The sequence below is a fragment of the Marmota flaviventris genome, chromosome 4 (genome assembly GCF_047511675.1).
Source record: "Marmota flaviventris isolate mMarFla1 chromosome 4, mMarFla1.hap1, whole genome shotgun sequence".
Taxonomy (NCBI): domain Eukaryota; kingdom Metazoa; phylum Chordata; class Mammalia; order Rodentia; family Sciuridae; genus Marmota; species Marmota flaviventris.
The window spans coordinates 100,267,888-100,288,645 of record NC_092501.1 but is presented as its reverse complement, the minus strand read 5'-3'; the positions used below and the strand labels follow the sequence as shown (position 1 = coordinate 100,288,645).

General features: G+C 37.8%; 1 protein-coding gene across 3 annotated transcripts in view; it reads right to left on the bottom strand.

The window, feature by feature from the left end:
* Tbc1d4 (TBC1 domain family member 4) overlaps positions 1–20,758 on the bottom strand; it is a 199,103-nt gene that overhangs the window by 51,001 nt on the left and 127,344 nt on the right. For all 3 annotated transcript variants that reach the window (XM_027938077.2, XM_027938080.2, XM_071611449.1), the window contains exons 4-8: positions 18,574–18,678; positions 12,480–12,612; positions 2,503–2,594; positions 2,154–2,264; positions 316–435 (exon numbers count right to left, since the gene is read on the bottom strand). In XM_027938077.2, the coding sequence (XP_027793878.2) occupies positions 316–435; positions 2,154–2,264; positions 2,503–2,594; positions 12,480–12,612; positions 18,574–18,678 (561 nt within the window). The remainder of the gene's footprint in view (positions 1–315; positions 436–2,153; positions 2,265–2,502; positions 2,595–12,479; positions 12,613–18,573; positions 18,679–20,758) is intronic.

The window sequence follows — 20,758 nt, the reverse complement described above, 5'->3', positions numbered from 1 at the left end:
AGTTTATGACAAATGATAAAAAGTTCTTACAGTATTGAGCTTCAGTATTCTATGGCCCCTTTCTATACATGTCTCTACTAGTAAATCTCTATTGCTCAGTTTCACACATGAGAGGCCCCAGAACAAATCTAGATCTCAGAAGAAAATTTATTTCAGCAGATTATCTTAAGAATTAACTAAATTAAAGTTATCCTAATAGGTTTTTTTTGTGTGTGTACTTTTTAAAGTAAATCTTGGGTGAGCTAGCTAAGAATAAAGCCAAACAGTCAGAAAACAAAGACATGTTTAACTAACAGATCTTCAGTTTATCCTTACCCTTGAGAAGATATTTTCCAGGGAGCTAGTTAAGGATCTCTTTGCTTTATTCTTCAGAATGTCAAGTTTGAACCTTCCACCACTTGCTGCGTTTTCTGGGATTGTACTATTTGAAATAGTCTAGAGAAAGAAAAACATAGCAATTTTAGTTTAGACATACTCAAGGTTAAATGAGGCTTTAAATACAGGCTTAAAACTAAGCCATTAAAAAAACACAAGAATTCTTCAGTAGCTCCATTAAGAAGTAATAATTTGGGTTCCACACTGTGAACACAAAGATTATGTTTCATGCTTAATATTATAAGTAATAAAAAAGACAGAACTAAGATCTTTTCTTCATGCCTTTCCTTTCCACTAACATATTACTGCTTCATTTAATGGATATTAAATTTGAGACATCAATTTTTTCTGCTGTTATTCTAGTTAAAGTACCACCATCTCTTTCAAAGGTGCATGTTTTATATTCAAATTAGCAAGGAAAACAGAGAAAATAAGTTCCAAAGAACAAAGCAGCTTGCAAGCAAAATTTAATCCTAGTAATGCCTCTGTTATATTATTCCATTTTCATTTGTGAATAGGTTATTTATCCTTTAAGATCTGTAAGTATTCACTGATAGTACTAAACCAAATGAGAGTCTCTAATGTGTCCAACATATTAGATCCTCCACATATTTTATCCCATGGAAATAAGTGGCTCCTGTGCATACTACATGGTCCTTAGGTACATGACAATTTTCAAGAGAGAAACCTTATAATTTTCTGAGGTAAGGAATAACAACACAAAACACATGTAAGTATCAAGGAAGAAAGCGGGAAGATTGGTTTTCTGTCTCAGCGGTCAGGGAGAAAGGGATACATGGGGTTCAGACAGGTAGAGAACAGAGATAATGACTTCCCCAGAGCTGGGGGTGGTTATTGGCAAAATTATCATGACTAGATTGCTGAAGGGACAGAGTCAGGAGCTAAAAGAGAAGTGAGCAGTAGAGAGTAACATGAGAAAGTGAGGCTGGAGCAAAAACAATGTGAACAGTCTTAAGTGCCAGGCAAACAGGAAGAACACTGATTAGAATTTAAAAAAAGAGAAGCATCTCTATGAAGGTCATCTGAAGGTCATCTCTGTGAAGGTCATTTTAGGGAAATTTACCTCCAAGAAGCATTAAAAAACACCTAAAGGTCATGGAAATCAGACTGAAAGGCTTCTGCCTAGTCTATGCGAGAGGGAATAAAAGTCCACACCAGCATCAGCTCCATCAGATCATTCCAGAAGTTATGGATGCAAGAAAGTAGTGAATTAACAACAGAGGGCATTTGTGTCCATAAGAGCTAAACATGTGATGATCCACTCTGATGCTGTTGTAGTGGTCTTACTTTATCTCTGTGAGATGGGAATAAATTCTAAACCATCAGCACAGAAAAGTCATCCTTCCATCTGCAACTAGGGTGGCCACTCACGAGGGACAACTGAGGTTTTCATTCTTGTTTTTTACCACTTGGGCTGTCCAAGCTTTTGATGAAATACAATCTTCATATGAATATTTTTTAAATAATGGATTTTCTCACATATAAAACAATGTATGCTCACTCTACATGATGAAATATATATGCCTGTTTTTAAAAAAACCAAAAATCACAAGTTCTTTTACATTATAAAACTATTATTATTTTATCTCAATGTGCCAGTACCTGCTAAAATTTCCAAATAAACTCTTAAAATGCTGCTCTTTAGCCCTATAGAAGATGAGAGCACAAAGGAAATACTCTTCTTTCATTTTTTTTTCTGTGTTATTTTAAATAAACACATAAACAAAAATAGGTCAAAGGAAAAAACATCTGCTCACCGCTGGGCCTTCCCCAATGTGCACATGTGTCTTCTGCTTGGCTTCACACAGCTGCCTGAGGTGTAAAATCACAAGCTCATTCTCTTCCTGGTCACTGATCGGCTTCATTTTCTGTTGAACAGACAAATCAAGAGTACACTTGCAACACAGCTTTTCTCATCTTTCTTTTCACTCAATTGAGTCTAACAGAAAAGACGGAAATGTAACAATGGCTTTCTGGTTCTACCAAGTAGTCCTATAGGACGCACAGCTTTCACTTCAAACAGAGGGACAAAAAAAGGAACTGGCAACAACAGGATCCACCTCTTTTTCCTTATATTTTATTTATGAGAACTACATATAATGTTACCTGAACTCGTTCAAAGATGTCAGCTTGCTCATTATCTGTCAGTGATGAGAGATGCCTCTGTATCACCAGCTTGGCTCTTGGGGGGTAAAGACCTGAGGGAAAGGATGAGGGAAAGCATGAGAAGAGGCTGCCTGGAGATCTAAGTCTGTTGGGCTGCACTTCACTCCTCCCCAGCAGGCTCTCCACTTCCGTCTCCTCTGGGAGATGTATTCCTGCCTCCAACAAACCCTGGAGCAGGACATCGAGATGATTAAAACCTGGTAACAAAACGCTCCATCAAAATCAATAGCCTTCCACGGCAAACCTGGAGTTGGAATTACTAACAAAGAACTTCTAAGTGAGGCCAAGCATACCACTTAATACACTAACAAACCTAGAGAGGCACCTCACAGGCAGATGAACATTATCCCAGGACGTGCCACAGGAACAGAAGCTAAATGCTAACTGTGGCCAAACTATCTAGGCTTACAACTTGACATTTGAAAAAATAATAATTATAATGTTTTATTGTACTAGAGCTGAGTCAGGCTCTCTCCCCATCATGGGGGGCTCCTTCTGCAGGAATAAGGTTTCAAGGATGGCTTTAGTATTCAGTGCACTTTTAGTGCTATTATTTTACCAAGAAGGTTATTTACATCCTTACAGTGTGATATTAACAAATCCTTCTAACTCCCATATATAATTTATATCAAGTCTTCAAGGGGAAATTTTCCCTGAAAACATTTCTGCAATTTTTTCTTGAAGGGAAATTTAATTCACATTTACAATGATTCAAGTGACCATCCGTTTTTAAGGAAGAGTTCCATTGCATTGTTAGGTGTCACTTAAAGAACTGCCACTATTTTTACTATAAACAGAATATGTAGCTATATATAATATTAAATAAACCTTATGCATGGACTGGCATTTTTAAAATCATGATTATAAGGTTTTCTTTCTCAGGTTTTAATGAAATACATTATTACTTGGTTTTAAACCATGTACTCATTATTGTTAATTACAAAGAGTAAGACAAAGTAATTTAAAAAAATTTATTTTGGTAAGTTATATCAGAGGTTAGAAATAAATAATATCATAATTTGAATTAGAATATATGTACAGTTTTCTAATTGAATTTATTTCTAAGAAAATATGAGGTGGGAGGTAACTGAAATAAAATGATTCGTTCACATTTTGCCCCTTTTTTGAAGTAAAAAGCTGTTTAGATCTCTACAGATAGATAGTGCACATGGAATAAATGGGAGAGAATCATTTTTAAATTTTTTTAAAAACAACTGCTTAAATATTTAAGTATTAAAACATTGTTTTTGTTTTTTTGTTTTAGTTTAAAGTAAAATTCTCTTTATGACTGCCAGAATGTGTACACAGCTGATCCACTGTCAGTGTGCTACAAGTACACCTGTTTTTAAGCTACTGTGTGCCATGAAATGGCAAGAAGAACAGTGTCTGCAAACTGCTCACCTCCATCTTTCTTTCTACAACACAACAAACTTCCATGCCAGTCTTCTTGATCACATACAGAAAAGTAAAATCTGTTATGATTGAAGAAACGACTCATGACTCTAGCTTATTAATTGCTGGAAAAGTCTCAAGAGGTTCTCCATATATTATGACACAGATTCACATCCCCAGATGATAAGGAAGACTGACAAAAAGTGCATGCAGGCTGTGAGAGACCAGGGCAAAGTAACAACCCCACACACTGTGGGACCCTGCCTGGATCCCAAAGCCAAAAAGAATGCGTTAGTCAGAAAACTGGTGAAGATCAAATGAAGCATTCCATTTGGATAACAGCATCCTGCCAATGTTAATTTCCGGTTTGGATCATTGTGCTGGGCTATATGAGATGTTTACAATGGGGGAGGAATATTTGGAAGTTCTTCTCAAATTTTCCATAAATCTAAAAAAAAAAAAAAAAATCAAGATTTTTTTAAAGTAATATATTGTATTACTCATATATGTATTTTTCAAGATATAACATATATGCTGTATATATTATTGTTCAGCAAGTTCTTTTTTCATTCAACAATATAAACTGATGTTGTCATTCAGTTTAAATTCATTCTCATTAATTGCTTCATGATATAAACGTGCTTCAATGATGATACTGATAAAATTTAAATTTTTTTCTAATTTTCCATTATTTACAAATAATACAACCATGAAAAATGTCAGTTTGGGCACCCATATTTGTATCTCTGATCAAAACATGGAAATTCTGATTGACAGGGTATGCACGATTTCAAGTTAATGAGTTTATATTAGTTATCTCCCCAATACGGCTATACCAATTAATACTCCATCATTATTATGTAGATATACCAAAATCCATAACATTTTTCTTAACATTGCCCTGATGAGTATCTTACTGTTGTTCTTATTTTCATTTCTCTGACATCCAGTGAAGTTCAGCAACTTTTCACTTTCATTATTTGACCTTTTAATTTCCTTTTATGAGAAGTGTTTTCTAAGGTGACTTGCACAGTTTCCTACTGAGTTGATTTTATCATTTTCTTATAAAGTTTTTACAAATTCTGGACTAGTACTTTGCTTTGCTACTGCCTTGTTTGTTTCTTATCATTCTATTTCCAAATAAGCAGTTATTAGGTAAACACTTCAATTTGTCAAGTCAAATCTGTGGATGTCTTTTGATAGTTCCTGCCATTGGTGTCTGAATAAAGCCCTCCCTCTTTTTTTAAGTAATAAGAATGTTCTTCTTGTTTTACTTTAATGATTTTATTTTTTTTTTTAATTTTTTATTGTTGGCTGTTCAAAACATTACATAGTTCTTGATATATCATATTTCACAATTTGATTCAAGTGGGTTATGAGCTCCCATTTTTACCCCATATACAGATTGCAGAATCACATCAGTTACACATCCATTGATTTACATATTGCCATACTAGTGTTTGTTGTATTCTGCTGCCTTTCCTATCCTCTACTATCACCCCTCCCCTCCCCTCCCCTCCCCTCTTCTCTCTCTGCCCCCTCTACTGACATTAGTTTGTCCCCCTTGTATTATTTTTCCCCTTCCCCTCACTTCCTCTTGTATGTACTTTTGTATAACTCTGAGGGTCTCCTTCCATTTCCATGCATTTTCCCTTCTCTCTCCCTTTCCCTCCCACCTCTCATCCATGTTTAATGTTAATCTTCTCATGCTCTTCGACCCTACTCTGTTCTTAGTTACTCTCCTTATATCAAAGAAGACATTTGGCATTTGTTTTTTAGGGATTGGCTAGCTTCACTTAGCATAATCTGCTCTAATGCCATCCATTTCCCTGTAAATTCTATGATTTTGTCATTTTTTAATGCAGAGTAATACTCCATTGTGTATAAATGCCACATTTTTTTTATCCATTCATCCATTGAAGGGCATCTAGGTTGGTTCCACAGTCTAGCTATTGTGAATTGTGCTGCTATGAACATCGATGTAGCAGTGTCCCTGTAGCATGCTCTTTTTAGGTCTTTAGGGAATAGACCGAGAAGGGGAATAGCTGGGTCAAATGGTGGCTCCATTCCCAGCTTTCCAAGAAATCTCCATACTGCTTTCCAAATTGGCTGCACCAATTTGCAGTCCCACCAGCAATGTACAAGTGTACCCTTTTCCCCACATCCTCGCCAGCACTTGTTGTTGTTTGACTTCATAATGGCTGCCAATCTAACTGGAGTGAGATGGTATCTTAGGGTGGTTTTGATTTGCATTTCTCTGACTGCTAGAGATGGTGAGCATTTTTTCATGTACTTGTTGATTGATTGTATGTCCTCCTCTGAGAAGTGTCTGTTCAGGTCCTTGGCCCATTTGTTGATTGGGTTGTTTGTTCTCTTATTGTCTAATTTTTTGAGTTCTTTGTATACTCTGGATATTAGGGCTCTATCTGAAGTGTGAGGAGTAAAGATTTGTTCCCAGGATGTAGGCTCTCTATTTACCTCTCTTATTGTTTCTTTTGCTGAGAAAAAACTTTTTAGTTTGAGTAAGTCCCATTTGTTGATTCTAGTTATTAACTTTTGTGCTATGGGTGTCCTATTGAGGAATTTGGAGCCCGACCCCACAGTATGTAGATCGTAGCCAACTTTTTCTTCTATCAGACGCCGTGTCTCTGATTTGATATCAAGCTCCTTGATCCATTTTGAATTCACTTTTGTGCATGGCGAGAGAAAGGGATTCAGTTTCATTTTGTTGCATATGGATTTCCAGTTTTCCCAGCACCATTTGTTGAAGATGCTATCCTTCCTCCATTGCATGCTTTTAGACCCTTTATCAAATATAAGATAGTTGTAGTTTTGTGGATTGGTTTCTGTGTCCTCTATTCTGTACCATTGGTCCACCCGCCTGTTTTGGTACCAGTACCATGCTGTTTTTGTTACTATTGCTCTGTAATATAGTTTGAAGTCTGGTATCGCTATACCGCCTGATTCACATTTCCTGCTTAGCATTGTTTTTGCTATTCTGGGTCTTTTATTTTTCCATATGAATTTCATGATTGCTTTCTCTATTTCTACAAGAAATGCCGTTGGGATTTTGATTGGCATTGCATTAAACCTATAGAGAACTTTTGGTAATATCGCCATTTTGATGATGTTAGTTCTGCCTATCCATGAACAGGGTATATTTTTCCATCTTCTAAGATCTTCTTCTATTTCTCTCTTTAGGGTTCTGTAGTTTTCATTGTATAAGTCTTTCACCTCTTTTGTTAGGTTGATTCCCAAGTATTTTTTTTTTTTTGAAGATATTGTGAATGGAGTGGTTGTCCTCATTTCCATTTCAGAGGATTTGTCGCTGATATACAGGAATGCCTTTGATTTATGCGTGTTGATTTTATATCCTGCCACTTTGCTGAATTCATTTATTAGCTCTAATAGTTTCTTTGTAGACCCTTTTGGGTCTGCTAGGTATAGAATCATGTCATCTGCAAATAGTGATAATTTAAGTTCTTCTTTTCCTATTTTGATGCCTTTAATTTCTTTCGTCTGTCTAATTGCTCTGGCCAGTGTTTCGAGAACTATGTTGAACAGAAGTGGTGAGAGAGGGCATCCCTGTCTTGTTCCAGATTTTAGAGGGAATGCCTTCAGTTTTTCTCCATTCAGAATGATGCTAGCCTGAGGCTTAGCATAGATTGCTTTTACAATATTGAGGTATGTTCCTGTTATCCCTAGTTTTTCTAGAGTTTTGAACATAAAGGGATGCTGTACTTTGTCGAATGCTTTTTCCGCATCTATCGAGATGATCATATGGTTCTTATTTTTAAGTCTATTGATGTGGTGAATAACATTTATTGATTTCCGTATATTGAACCAGCCTTCCATCCCAGGGATGAATCCTACTTGATCATGGTGCACAATTTTTTTGATATGTTTTTGTATCCGAGTGGCCAGAATTTTATTGAGGATTTTTGCATCTAGGTTCATTAGAGATATTGGTCTGTAGTTTTCTTTCTTTGAAGTGTCTTTGTCTGGTTTAGGTATCAGGGTGATGTTGGCCTCGTAGAATGAATTTGGAAGTTCTCCCTCTTTTTCTATTTCCCGAAGTAGCTTGAAAAGTATTGGTATTAGTTCCTCTTTAAAGGTTTTGTAAAACTCTGCTGTATACCCATCCGGTCCTGGGCTTTTCTTAGTTGGTAGTCTTTTGATGGTTTCTTCTATTTCCTCAATTGATATTGGTCTGTTTAGGTTGTCTATATCCTCCTGACTCAATCTGGGCAGATCATATGACTTAAGAAATTTATCTATGCCTTCACTATCTTCTAATTTATTGGAGTATAAGGATTCAAAATAATTTTTGATTATCTTCTGTATTTCTGAAGTGTCTGTTGTGATATTGCCTCTTTCATCCCGTATGTTAGTGATTTGAGTTCTCTCTCTTCTTCTCTTCGCTAGCCTGGCTAAGGGTCTGTCGATTTTGTTTATTTTTTCAAAGAACCAACTTTTAGTTTTGTCAATTTTTTCAATTGTTTCTTTTGTTTCGATTTCATTAATTTCAGCTCTGATTTTAATTATTTCTTGCCTTCTACTTCTTTTGCTGTTGTTTTGCTCTTCTTTTTCTAGGATTTTGAGATGAAGTATGAGATCATTTATTTGTTGGTTTTTTCTTTTTTTAAGGAATGAACTCCAAGCAATGAATTTTCCTCTTAGAACTGCTTTCAATGTGTCCCATAGATTCCGATATGTTGTGTCTGTGTTTTCATTAATCTCTAAGAATTTTTTAATTTCCTCCTTGATGTCTTCTATAACCCATTGATCATTCAGTAACCTATTGTTCATTCTCCAAGTGATGTATTCTTTTTCCTTCCTTCTTTTATCGTTGATTTTCAGTTCCATTCCATTATGATCAGATAGGATGCATGGTATTATCTCTACTCCTTTGTATTGTCTAAGAGTTTCCCTGTGACATAATATATGATCTATTTTTGAGAAGGATCCATGTGCTGCTGAGAAAAAAGTGTAACTGCTTGATGTTGGGTGGTATATTCTATATATGTCAATTAAGTCTAGGTTATTAATTGTGTTATTGAGTTCTATAGCTTCCTTATTCAACTTTTGTTTGGAAGATCTGTCCAGTGGTGATAGAGGTGTGTTGAAGTCTCCCATGATTATTGTATGGTGGTCTATTAGACTCTTGAACTTGAGAAGAGTTTGTTTGATGAACATAGCTGCACCATTGTTTGGGGCATATATATTTATGATTGTTATGTCTTGTTGGTGTATGGTTCCCTTGAGCAGTATGTAGTGTCCCTCTTTATCCCTTTTGATTAACTTTGGCTTAAAATCTATTTTATTTGATATGAGTATGGATACTCCTGCTTGTTTCCGAAGTCCATATGAGTGATATGATTTTTCCCAACCTTTCACCTTCAGCCTTTGTATGTCTTTTCCTATCAAATGCGTCTCCTGTAGGCAGCATATTGTTGGGTCTTGTTTTGTGATCCATTCTACTAGCCTGTGTCTCTTGATTGGTGAGTTTAAGCCATTAACATTTAGGGTTATTATTGAGATATGGGTTGTTCTTCCAGCCATATTTGTTTATTTATGTTACTAAACATGGTTTGTTTTCCACTTTGATTATTTTCCCCCCTTTAGTGTCCTACCTCCCACTGTTGGTTTTCATTGTTATTTTCCATTTCCTCTTCCTGTAATGTTTTGCCAAGGATGTTTTGAAGAGATGGTTTTCTAGCTGCAAATTCTTTTAACTTTTGTTTATCGTGGAAGGTTTTAATTTCATCTTCCATCCTGAAGCTTAATTTCGCTGGAAACACAATTCTTGGTTGGAACCCATTTTCTTTCAGTGTTTGAAATATGTTATTCCAGGATCTTCTAGCTTTCAGAGTCTGTGTTGAAAGATCAGCTGTTATCCTGATTGGCTTACCCCTAAATGTGATCTGCTTCCTTTCTCTTGTAGCTTTTAAAATTCTCTCCTTATTCTGTATGTTGGGCATCTTCATTATAATGTGTCTAGGTGTGGGTCTCTTATGATTTTGCACATTCGGCGTCCTGTAGGCTTCTAGGATTTGGGGTTCTGTCTCATTCTTCAAGTCTGGGAAGTTTTCTCGAATTATTTCATTGAATAGATTGCTCATTCCTTTGGTTTGAAACTCTGTTCCTTCCTGTATCCCAATGACTCTTAAATTTGGTCTCTTGATGTTATCCCATATTTCTTGGATGTTCTGCTCATGGTTTCTTAACAGTCTTGCTGAGCTGTCTATGTTCTTTTCAAGTTGAAATACTTTATCTTCATTGTCTGATGTTCTGTCTTCTAAGTGTTCTACTCTGCTGGTAGTATTCTCAATTGAGTTTTTAAGTTGGATAATTGCTTCCTGCATTTCTAGAATTTCTGTTTGTTTGTTTTTTATAACCTCTATCTCCCTGTATAGTTGATCTTTTGCTTCTTGGATTTGTTTATGTAATTCATTGTTGAAGTGATCTTTCATTGTCTGATTTTGCTGTCTGATGTCTTCCTTGAGACTCCAGATCATCTGAAGCATGTATATCCTGAATTCTTTATCTGACATTCCATCAGCTGCAGCTATTACCTCTTCTAACGTTGAGTTGACCTGCATTGCTTGTGGTCCTTTCTTTCCTTGTCTCTTCATACTGTTCGCTTTCCTTTCTTCTTGGTGAAACTGTTATGCTATTGAATTTTCCCCCTATATATTTATATTGGTCTTGTATAGTTGCAAAGTCTCCCTCGCAGGCGCGGGCGGCGGCTCTGCCCCTCCTCCAATTGGGGCAATGTGCCTACCACGCCGGCAGGCCGCTGGGCCTGCTCTGCCAGTCGGAAGCAGGTCCGCCGACCTTGCAGGCGCGGGCGGCGGCTCTGTCCCTCTGCGGGCCGCTAGGCTTGTTCTGTCGGTGGTCGCAGTTCTGCCTACTTTGCAGGCGCAGGCAGCGGCACTGCCCCTCTGCAGGTCTCTGGGGCTGTACTACCAGTGGGTCGCAGGTCCGCCTACTTTGCAGGCGTGGGGGGGGGCGGCTCTACCCTTCCTCAGGCCACTGGGCCTGTTCTGTCTCTCGGTTGCAGGTCTGACCTGTTCTGATGGTGGTCTCAGTTCCGACTACCTTGCAGGCGCGGGGGGCAGGGGGCGGCTCAGCCTCTCAGCAGGCGGCTGCTCCTCTTCTGCAGGTGGGTCGCAGACCCGCCTACCTTGCAGGAGTGATTGGAAGCTCTGTCCCGCCGCGGGCCACTGGGCCTTTTCTGTCGGTGGTCACCCTTCCCCTACCTGGCAGGCGAGGGGGGTGGGGGGCGGCTCTGCCCCTCAGCAGGCCGCTGGGCCTGCTCTGTGTTTGGTCCCAGTTCCCTCTACTATGCCGGCGCCTAATGATTTTAATATTTGGATTGTTTACACTGAGGACTTGGATCCATCTAGAATGTCTTGTAAGTTGAATAAGTGAAAAGGATCTTTCCCCTTTGGATAGCTAATTAATCTAACACCATCTCCGTCATCAGCCCCTGACCCCTGTCACAGATTAATAATACTCCCTTAACCATTCAAAACAGAATGTTCCATTTTTGCAAACATGTTATAAGTTTGAAAACAATGTGCATCCTACAAAATTAGAATTATAAATTTTAAAATCTGAATTGAAATAGTTTGAGTCACACAATTGTCTGGATATTCAACAAATAACTGCTGTTGATCACTGTTGCTGCCAAGGGCCTCAGATTCTGTTTCCTACAGAATAGAAACCACAACTTGCATCTTCAATGACTACAGCCAACTCCTTGCTGTTCTGGGGTTTGTACTCTTTCCATTTACTGTAACACTTATCATACTGAATTGTGTTTCTTTGCTCACGTGACTTTTGCTCTCTCTGGACCAAAAGTCTTCTGGGGGCACAGTCCATGTCTCAAACATGTCTGCATACCCAGTGCCCAGCACACTGGCTGGTCCACGGCAGGCACTTAACAAGTGTTTATTAAATTGTTTCCTCTCCTGTGCAGTAATTTTCATCCTTTTTTGTTAGAAAAAGATGAGAAGAAAGATAAGTTGAGTCAGGGGCCACCTCTCCCTCAGGCCCTCCTTCCTCCTCAAAACACAGGAGAGCACCTCCATTATCTCTGCCATTCCCAAATACCTCTTAAAAGTCAAGCAAGTTTTACACAGTTCTAAACCTTTAGAGAAAAGAGACACATTAACAAGTGAGAGGAAACAAAAGAAAGAATTAAACAGCTGTGATGGTTTTTGCTCTCTTCATTCAGTGAACAAATATTTGGTCAGTTCCAACTGTGTCCATAGCAGAGTCTTAAGAACTGTGGGAAATACAAGTCCCTTCCTTGAGTTTGCCTTCAGAAGGAAAAAAGAAGAGAGAGTCAAGCATCTAAGAGACTGACAGCACATTTGGAACTGACTGGACATGAGAATTGATTCTTTGAGTTCTTGTTTCACATAGAAACAAAGAAGTATTCAATGACAGTAGGGACTTTCTCATTTCTCAAATGCCAAAGCAAACTCCTCTTCTGCCAAGTCCAAGTTATACTGTACCTTCAATCCTCTCACAGAGCTTATGCAAAGAGTGCATGGGGCAGGTCTCGCACAGCTTGATCTGAGTTTTGGCACTCTGTAGGGCAGCAGCCGTACTGAAAGCTTGCTTCAGAGTCAGCATTACCTCATCGACCTACAAGAAGGAACAAAGCTCAGGTCGATATAAAAGTTGGCTTGCTTGGAAACACTAAAAACCCAATGGCAATGTGAGCGTTTACTGACTAAATAATAAATAATAGAATTTTGATGACTACAGAGCTGGCAGGGACAAAATATTAAACTTGAAAAGTAGGACCTTTCATCTATTATAATTGGACGGTGGATGAAATAAGATCATTTCAGTATGTGTAATATAATACTGGTCGGCTACTTGAATGCAACTTTCAAATCCCATGGAGGGTGACACTATCATAGACAGAGTAATTAGTAGATCAGGACACGGTTTAATTAAGTGATTTATCAGATAAAGACTTCTTTGGAAGTTTTGCCTGCCATATATAAGGAACAACAAAAGCGGTTCAACATTCACTTGTGTTAACTGTTTATTCTTCTGGATCACTTTCAATAGAAAAATAAACAAAGTAAGTGTTTAAATGAAGTTCTGGGGGGAAAATAAGATCAATGTAAATAACAGTGGGAAATGTCTATGATCATTGCTGGTCTTACCTCCACAGCTTCCCATGGATTACCACTGCACTTCTGAATTACAACAGTTCTGACATCTGGGTATCTAGAAGCTGGGTCTCAATGTTAAGCCAGCAGCTTGCAAATATCCAGCTGGTTTCTTTCTTGCTCTTCCACTGACCCAGTCCAGAACATTCAATCTAGACTTTTAGTTTCCTGTTGCTTCTTTGAAACCAACTAACAGCTCATCCTTAGGCACTGTTAAACCCCTCAGGCTTCACCTTCCTTTTCTGTGACCTAATCACCAATACAAAATGTGATTTTTCTGGGCTGGAATTATGGCTCAGTGGTAGAGCGCTCGCCTAGTGCATGAGAGGCCCTGGGTTTGATCCTCAGTACCACATAAAAATAAAATAAAGGTATTTAGTCCAACTACAACTAAATAAACAAAATATTTTTCTAAAAAAGATGTGATTTTCCCGCACTCTAGAACGTAGATCACATTCTGAAACCTACATGGCAGAGCTACTGAACTCTAAGGGCCTCATCCCAACTAACTTTTATATTCAAAAGCATTGGTCATACTTGGCAATCCACTCTTTCTTTTTTAACTTTATTCTTCCCCTTCCCCTATGGCCTGGTTTAAGAATAAGTCATTATCTAAAGAATTTAATCTACTTCTGCATTTCAGTATATGAGGAACCTGGAATATAAAGAAACTTTGCTCTCCAAATATGACTGAAATAAAAGATCAAACCAAACACTAAGCAGTCAGCCATTATTGCTATGCTTTATTATATTACCAATCTTAAAAAGGTTTATGAATAATTTCATATTCTATCAATAAAAATGAATTGTTCATGTGATCTTACACTATAATTAAAAATAAATACTTCTAATATTAAAACTAAATGTGATTCATGTTTAATGCTTTGCATTCTGATTTTATTTGCTTTGTTTTATATTCAAAGGTAATTTAATTATTTATGCAGATACACATTTATTTCTATTTTCTTGTTTCTCATTTACTTGAGACACTGAAGGGGTTAGAAATTGGCTTAGTAATATAAATAGCTTTAGTTTTGGTAATCTGTCATTTAATTATACTGCCTTGTAAAGCCTCCTGTGGAAATACTGAATGTTTGTATTCTCTTCTCTATTTCTAGATGAAACAAGAAGCCATTTCAAAAGTGTCTAAAATGTGTCTACCAACTTCTCCTGGCCACAACACTCTGACTAATAAAATGTTAAATGTTTTGTTTGCTGAAGTCCACAATTTTTTCCAGATGGCCTATATATTCTATCATGAAATCAGAACAACCAAAAGTTCAAATTAGTACACTAAGAATACCAAAACAAAACAACAACAACAAAAAACTGTAAGTCATGTAAAAAGGTTAAAAGCTAAGGAATGAGCAAAGACAAATCAATCATATGCAAACCAAAGGAAAGTATTCTTGGCATTACCATCTGACAAAATCACATTCCCAGTGAAAAGCATGATATTGGACAAATAAAGCTAATTTATGATATGAAGGAGAAAATATATAATAAATACTCGTAAGCATTATAACCAAATTTAGGTATTATATAGCATTTTAAAGTAAGTCTCTAAGAATAATAGACTTGTGTAAAGACTTCAAAAGATCATCTAGTCTAATTCTCTGGGAAATTTTAAATTCACAAAGTATTCAATAAAGAATGGCACTGATCCATTTTAACAACTGTTAACAAGGTAATGTTCTACTTCAGTGCTAACCAGTCACCCACATATTGAAGTGTTCTCTATGTTTGTTAGATTTTAAGCCCCTCTGTCACATTCTATATTGTGTGTAAATTCTCACGTGACCACTTGTATGCCTAAAGTCTCCTCCCATAGTTCCCAGTCTAAACAATTCCAGTTACTTGCATTTTTACTCAGATGAAAAACATTCCATAGATAATTGCTCATTCCTGAAAAATCGACAACTTTTCCTTACCATTGAAATCACAGATCTCAAACTTGAACCTGTCTTTTTACCTGCTATCTTCTCAACTTTGCTCCTTAATAGTTAGAGATTTAATTTTTAGTTTAATCAATACCAGATATAAGAGAAAGATAACTTCCTAGACTGTATACCTCATTCTCCTATCAATATGCTAATATTTTATTTATAATGAATACCATGCTTATTTCATTAATTATTAATATCATATAAATTTTGAGTCTTGGGTAACATGGATTTTTTTCCCCTTTCTTCTTCCTTTTGGTTATACTTTCCCTGAATAGTTTTCTCTGCATCTATGGAATTTAGATATTCTTTATTTTTTTCACACTCTTTAAAAATCAATTTTGGAGAAAGCACTTTTAATGAATTATTTTCTACAAATTTGAAGAGTTGGTTAGACAAGATGAGCTCTTAATGCTCTTTCAAGGAGGAAGCGAGAGGGATCACTAAGCATTTGAACTTAACCGCAACCCTCTGGAGCCCTTCAGAACACTATAGTATTTACCAACTCATAACAACTGTTACAAAGAAGCAAAAGAAAATGCTAATTGTGTGTTCCTGTTACTCAGAAAAGATGTCAGCATGCACTCCTTTTGAAATATTTTTGTCTTCTACAACTGCCAAGCCACATCAATCAATCTAACACTGCTTGAACTGACATTTGGCAATTTTGTTTTGCTCTGTTTGTTGGCTGCTTGAGCCATCCCTCTATTATGCAGAAATGTACAGTTAATGTTTCTTTTGGCTTGCAGATCTGATGTCTCATTATTCATTTTAAGAGGATTAGTGATAAAATTAAATAGGGTTTGAAAGATCCTAGCAGGGGCTGTTCTTAAGAATAATGAGGCTAAAACTTGGACTCTGAAAGTGGTTTAAGTAACAGAAGGGCATTTGCAGCCAGTGCAGTCTGTTGCCTTAGTCACAGCGCATGATAGGTGGAAAGACAGCATGTCCAAGACCTTCTGCAATTCCATTTCTAAACCCATTCTACAAGCACTGGAGGTGGGGGGGACACTAAAAATCTATGAAAGAAAATGGAAATAAAAGGGGGTTTACATAGCCTTCCTTTTCATGCAAGGGATGCAGTGAGCAGAGACTGGCCAACACCAGGAAAATGCCTGAAGTTAAGAGCGATATGCTCATTCCATCATTCAAACTATGAAAATACCAGGCTGGGAACATAGCTCAGTGGTACAGCACTTGCCCAGCACACACATGGCCCTGATACAATCCCCACAAAGAAAGAAAGAAACCAACTATCAAAAACAGTACAAGGATATAACGTGAATGAGAAATAAGCCAAACTGTCAACTTCACAGGGGAATGGCTAGTAATGTAAACAGATAAAAGAAGACCGTTGTTTGGCAGGAACTGTAAGAAACTTGTTCAGAGTGTAGTCAGAGTCCTAAAGACAGGACAGTAAAAGACTCAATTCCTCAAAAAAGGGACTCAAAAGGCTTCAGAAGGGTGTGCTATTTTGGCTGGGTCGTGAGTAAAAAGAAGGGGAAGGGCATTCAGATTTTGGTAAGGTGGGCCCACACCTGCTTGACCACTAAAGAGGCAACTCCAGTCCTGCACAATCTCCTTGTAGAGCAGAGGGTGACCCCTTGAGGCCCACATGGTCCCCTTACCCAGCCTGGTAGAATGGGAAGCAGTAAGCCCTGGCTGTGGCCTCTTTGGCCACAGTCGTCTCCTCACTCTACAGAGTGGACAGTGACCTCTGAACCATAGCTGCACTCCCCCAAGCCTCCAGGGGCCTTCGGACACTCATTGAAATCGTAGATCTCAGGCTGGGGCTGGGAGTGTAGCTCAGTGGTAGAGCTCTAGCTTAGTATGTGCAAGGCCCTGATTTCAATCCCCAGTACTGGGCAGGGGGGGATCCTTGCTGGCATGTATGCCCCATGCACTTCATCACCTGCTGGTTTCTGTAAGCACAATCACACCAATGATCAAACCAGTCTCTGTGGTTTGGCTCAAAAAACAGCTTGTGACAGAACAACCTGGGTGAAGGCACAGTTGTGAAGGGCACGGCACTGCAGTGTGTGTGGAGAATCACAGCACAAGAGGTTGAAGAAGAAGGAAGGTAGCCCCATCACATGCTGGACCATCTAGCTATCATCCCTTAATAAGAAACTGTATACTAGGCTCCTGTGGGATCTGGTGAGAAATAGAACTCCAACTTAATGTGGAAAATTTATAGGTGACAGATTAACCCGGTGGCAGAAGGAACATGAAGATCACTAATAAAGGAGTCTAGATAAAGAAGAATCCCCAGAAAGAGCACAGAGGAAAGGGAGGATGGAAGAAAGAGACGTGTCTATCTTCACGACAACAGGTACTGGCAAACAACGGGATACAGAAGGTGACGGAATGCATTAAGGTCCTTAAGTTACAGAGTTGGGTAAATGGTGCTGCCTAAATAAAAACTAGGGGATCCACAAGAGGTTTTGAAAAGGCAGGGCAGGATGGGATCCAGAACATGGTAGAAGGATCAGCCTTAGACAGGAGGAGGGACAAGGTGGGAAGGAGGGAGGTATGAGTGCCAGGGATGAGTAAGGAGTGTGGCACAGATGGCCACACTCCTTATGTTATCCTTTGCTACCAAACTTACATGGCTGTATTTTTCTAGTGTTGTCAATGGTTCTCTTTCCCTCTACCCACTGGGTGTTCACTCACCCCCATGCCTTCCACTATTATTAGCTAATGACCACCCTCATATTTCTATCTCACATCCTAAAGTGAACCTAATCAACACAGATCACCTGGTATAAATGTGGACTATTTCCCAAGTATGGTTAATTATCTAGAAGAAAAGTGAAACTCAAATGGAACTTTCTAGAAAAAGAAACTATTAAGGATAGAAATTTTATATTCCCTAGAAAAAAATGTAGAGACCTAGGGGCCCTAGTCAAAAAGTTCCTTCATACCAATCCATTCTCACTTTTTCATTACTCCTAACTTAAAAGTGTTTTCACCGGGAACGTGAAGGCAGGGGAACTAAGATGCACCAAGGAAATGAGGACAATACTGCCTTGCTTATTTACTTATTCCTAAGTAGATGTGCTGCCCTGGTAGAGATACTAGGCTGGATTACATGTTGTTATGGTTTAGTTATCAGGGGTCTCCCAAAAGCTATGTGTGAGACAATGCAAGAGGGTTTAGAGGTGAAGTATTTGCTTTTCTCATCTTGTTATCTGAGCAATGGAAAAAGCAACAGCTTTTTCTCTTACTAGTCTTTTCCTATCTCTTAAAACTACTCCTGGTACCATGACTGGGTTTGTCAAATCCATATAAAGTATCCAGAATTAAAAACTGCCACGGCAATTAGTTTTTGTTTCTCTAGTTCTGTGCTGCCTAGAAGGGTAAAAATATATTCCTAGATGCCCTCTTCTTTTCCCTCTGAGGCCTGGGTTCACAAAGACAAGCCTTCTGTAAGAGAGATGTGCTGGCAGAAGCACAGGGTCAGCATTAACACCACTCACCAGAGATTCACTGGCACACTGGAATACATAACAAACGTACTGGCTCATCCCAGGCTCTGGAGACTCCCGGCAGATAAAGCCAAAGTGATCAACGTGCTTTATACCCTAGATGAGGGGAAAGAAGAACAATACCGAAATTATGGGAACATGTCCTTTTAACAACCATGGGAATCCACCTTGCTTCTACACCTTCCCAGTTTCAGGAATTTCTCCTTCACAGAAAAGTGATGGGGAACATAATGTCACAGCAAATGTACACATGGCCTGTTGACTCATAATATAAAGGATGAGACCAGCTCAGATTGTTTTGTTTCTGATAAACACTCTGACTCAGGGCCACAGGAAGAAAAATAGTGATATCATGATCCACTGAACCTTGTAATAAAACCACTACTCCAATGTTTCCAAGTAACAGTTTTCAATTTATTGTCTTCTTAAAAGAGCAGTCTTCTATACGTAGCTAAGAATCTGAAGAAACTACAACTGACAATATTCAAATACTATGCAATTTGCTGAAATATGAATGAAATACTAGAATATCTATTTATAGACACTCAAAGAGGCACACTGGTAAAAGATGGATTTTTTTTAAAAGATTATTACAGGTCCCAATTATTCACATTCATAAATCACTGTACTTTTTGGACCCAGGCTATATAGCCTCACCTATATTTAATAAAAAATTCAGAACATTTGTCACTTTCATTCAGTCTGAATATATGCATGCATACCAATAAGTAGATGACCTTATTTTAATAGCAAGCACAGTACTTTGAAAAGCAAGATAGACAAAAAGTTTAAAGTTGTCCTAAAATCACCTAAATCTAAGTGAGAAGAAAACAGACTCTGGAATTAGAATTGTACTTAAACCTAGCTAATCTGCTAGATATGAGACACCGTGCTGGGTTGCTAAGGAGGGATAAGGTTGCAGTGTGGTACAACTCATTAGTGATTCAGGATTATCTTTGGGAGCTGGGGTGTAGTTCAGTGGTAGAGCACTTGCCTAGCATGTTGTGAAGCCCTGGGTTCCATCTCCAGCACCAGCGAAGTGTGGTGGGGATAGTCTCTACTAACTTAGTACTAAATAGGAAAAATTCACAGAACTTCATTAGCTCAGCAGGTCTTCAGGTGCTGGCAACATTCCCAGCAAAAAAAAAAAAAAAGAAAAAAAGCCACTCCCTTATTCTCCATGCTTGCCAGGAAAACAGTCATACAGATTTTAAAGAAAGAAACATTTGTAGGTGTGCAGTACTCAAAAACAGGCCTATTTCTTAATACAGTGGCATTGTATCAACTTGAGTCCATGGAAAGAGGTACTGTAATGAGAGAACTTTCCACCAATTTCCCTCATGCTTTTGTTTAATTCTTCTCCTGAACCACAATATCAGAGCTTGCCTTTAATAAAAAAGAAGAGCAAAACTGTATTTGAACTTCCAGTTTTATATATTTGGATCTTCTTTTTCTTCCAATTTTTTAACTGGTTTCTTTTGGATATTCCATGAGCACTATTTTTCTTAGTGGGAGACTTGGGAAACACGGGGGCATAGAAATATGTGTGCTTTTAAGGATGTCTCTTGGTACTGTGGGGGCAGGAACTGCACCTGGTTTATGTAGTGCTTTCTCTCCAGCACTCCCACAAGACCCACTATATAGAAAGGGCCCATTCACTCAACATTTACCAAACCCCTAAGGTAACAGTTTCATTTTATTCTAACATCTCACATCAAAGCATAAAACACCTGCCTTCGTGGAGCTTATGATCTTATAGAAATTCCCAGTAAACATATCATAAGGATACTTAATAAGTTCTTTCTCAGGTAAATTAAGAATTTTCTAAAATTCTTTGGTACCAAAAAGAATTTCTACCACATTTCTGTGTCCTTTAAATAGGAATTTAGAAATGTATAATATATGTTCCTCTTAAAATGATGTGCCACTAAGTTACTGGAGTACAGAATGTTTATACATACAAAATAATTTTGTGTATCCATATAATAGAAAAAAATACTATCAATCCCTGGGTCCTTAGGATGCTAGTTTATGCCTAACATTATAATCATATATATATATATATATATATATATATATATATATATATATATATATATATATATATTTTTTTTTTTTTTTTTTTTTTAAAGTTGTCCACGGACCTTTATTTTATATGCGGTGCTGAGAATCAAAC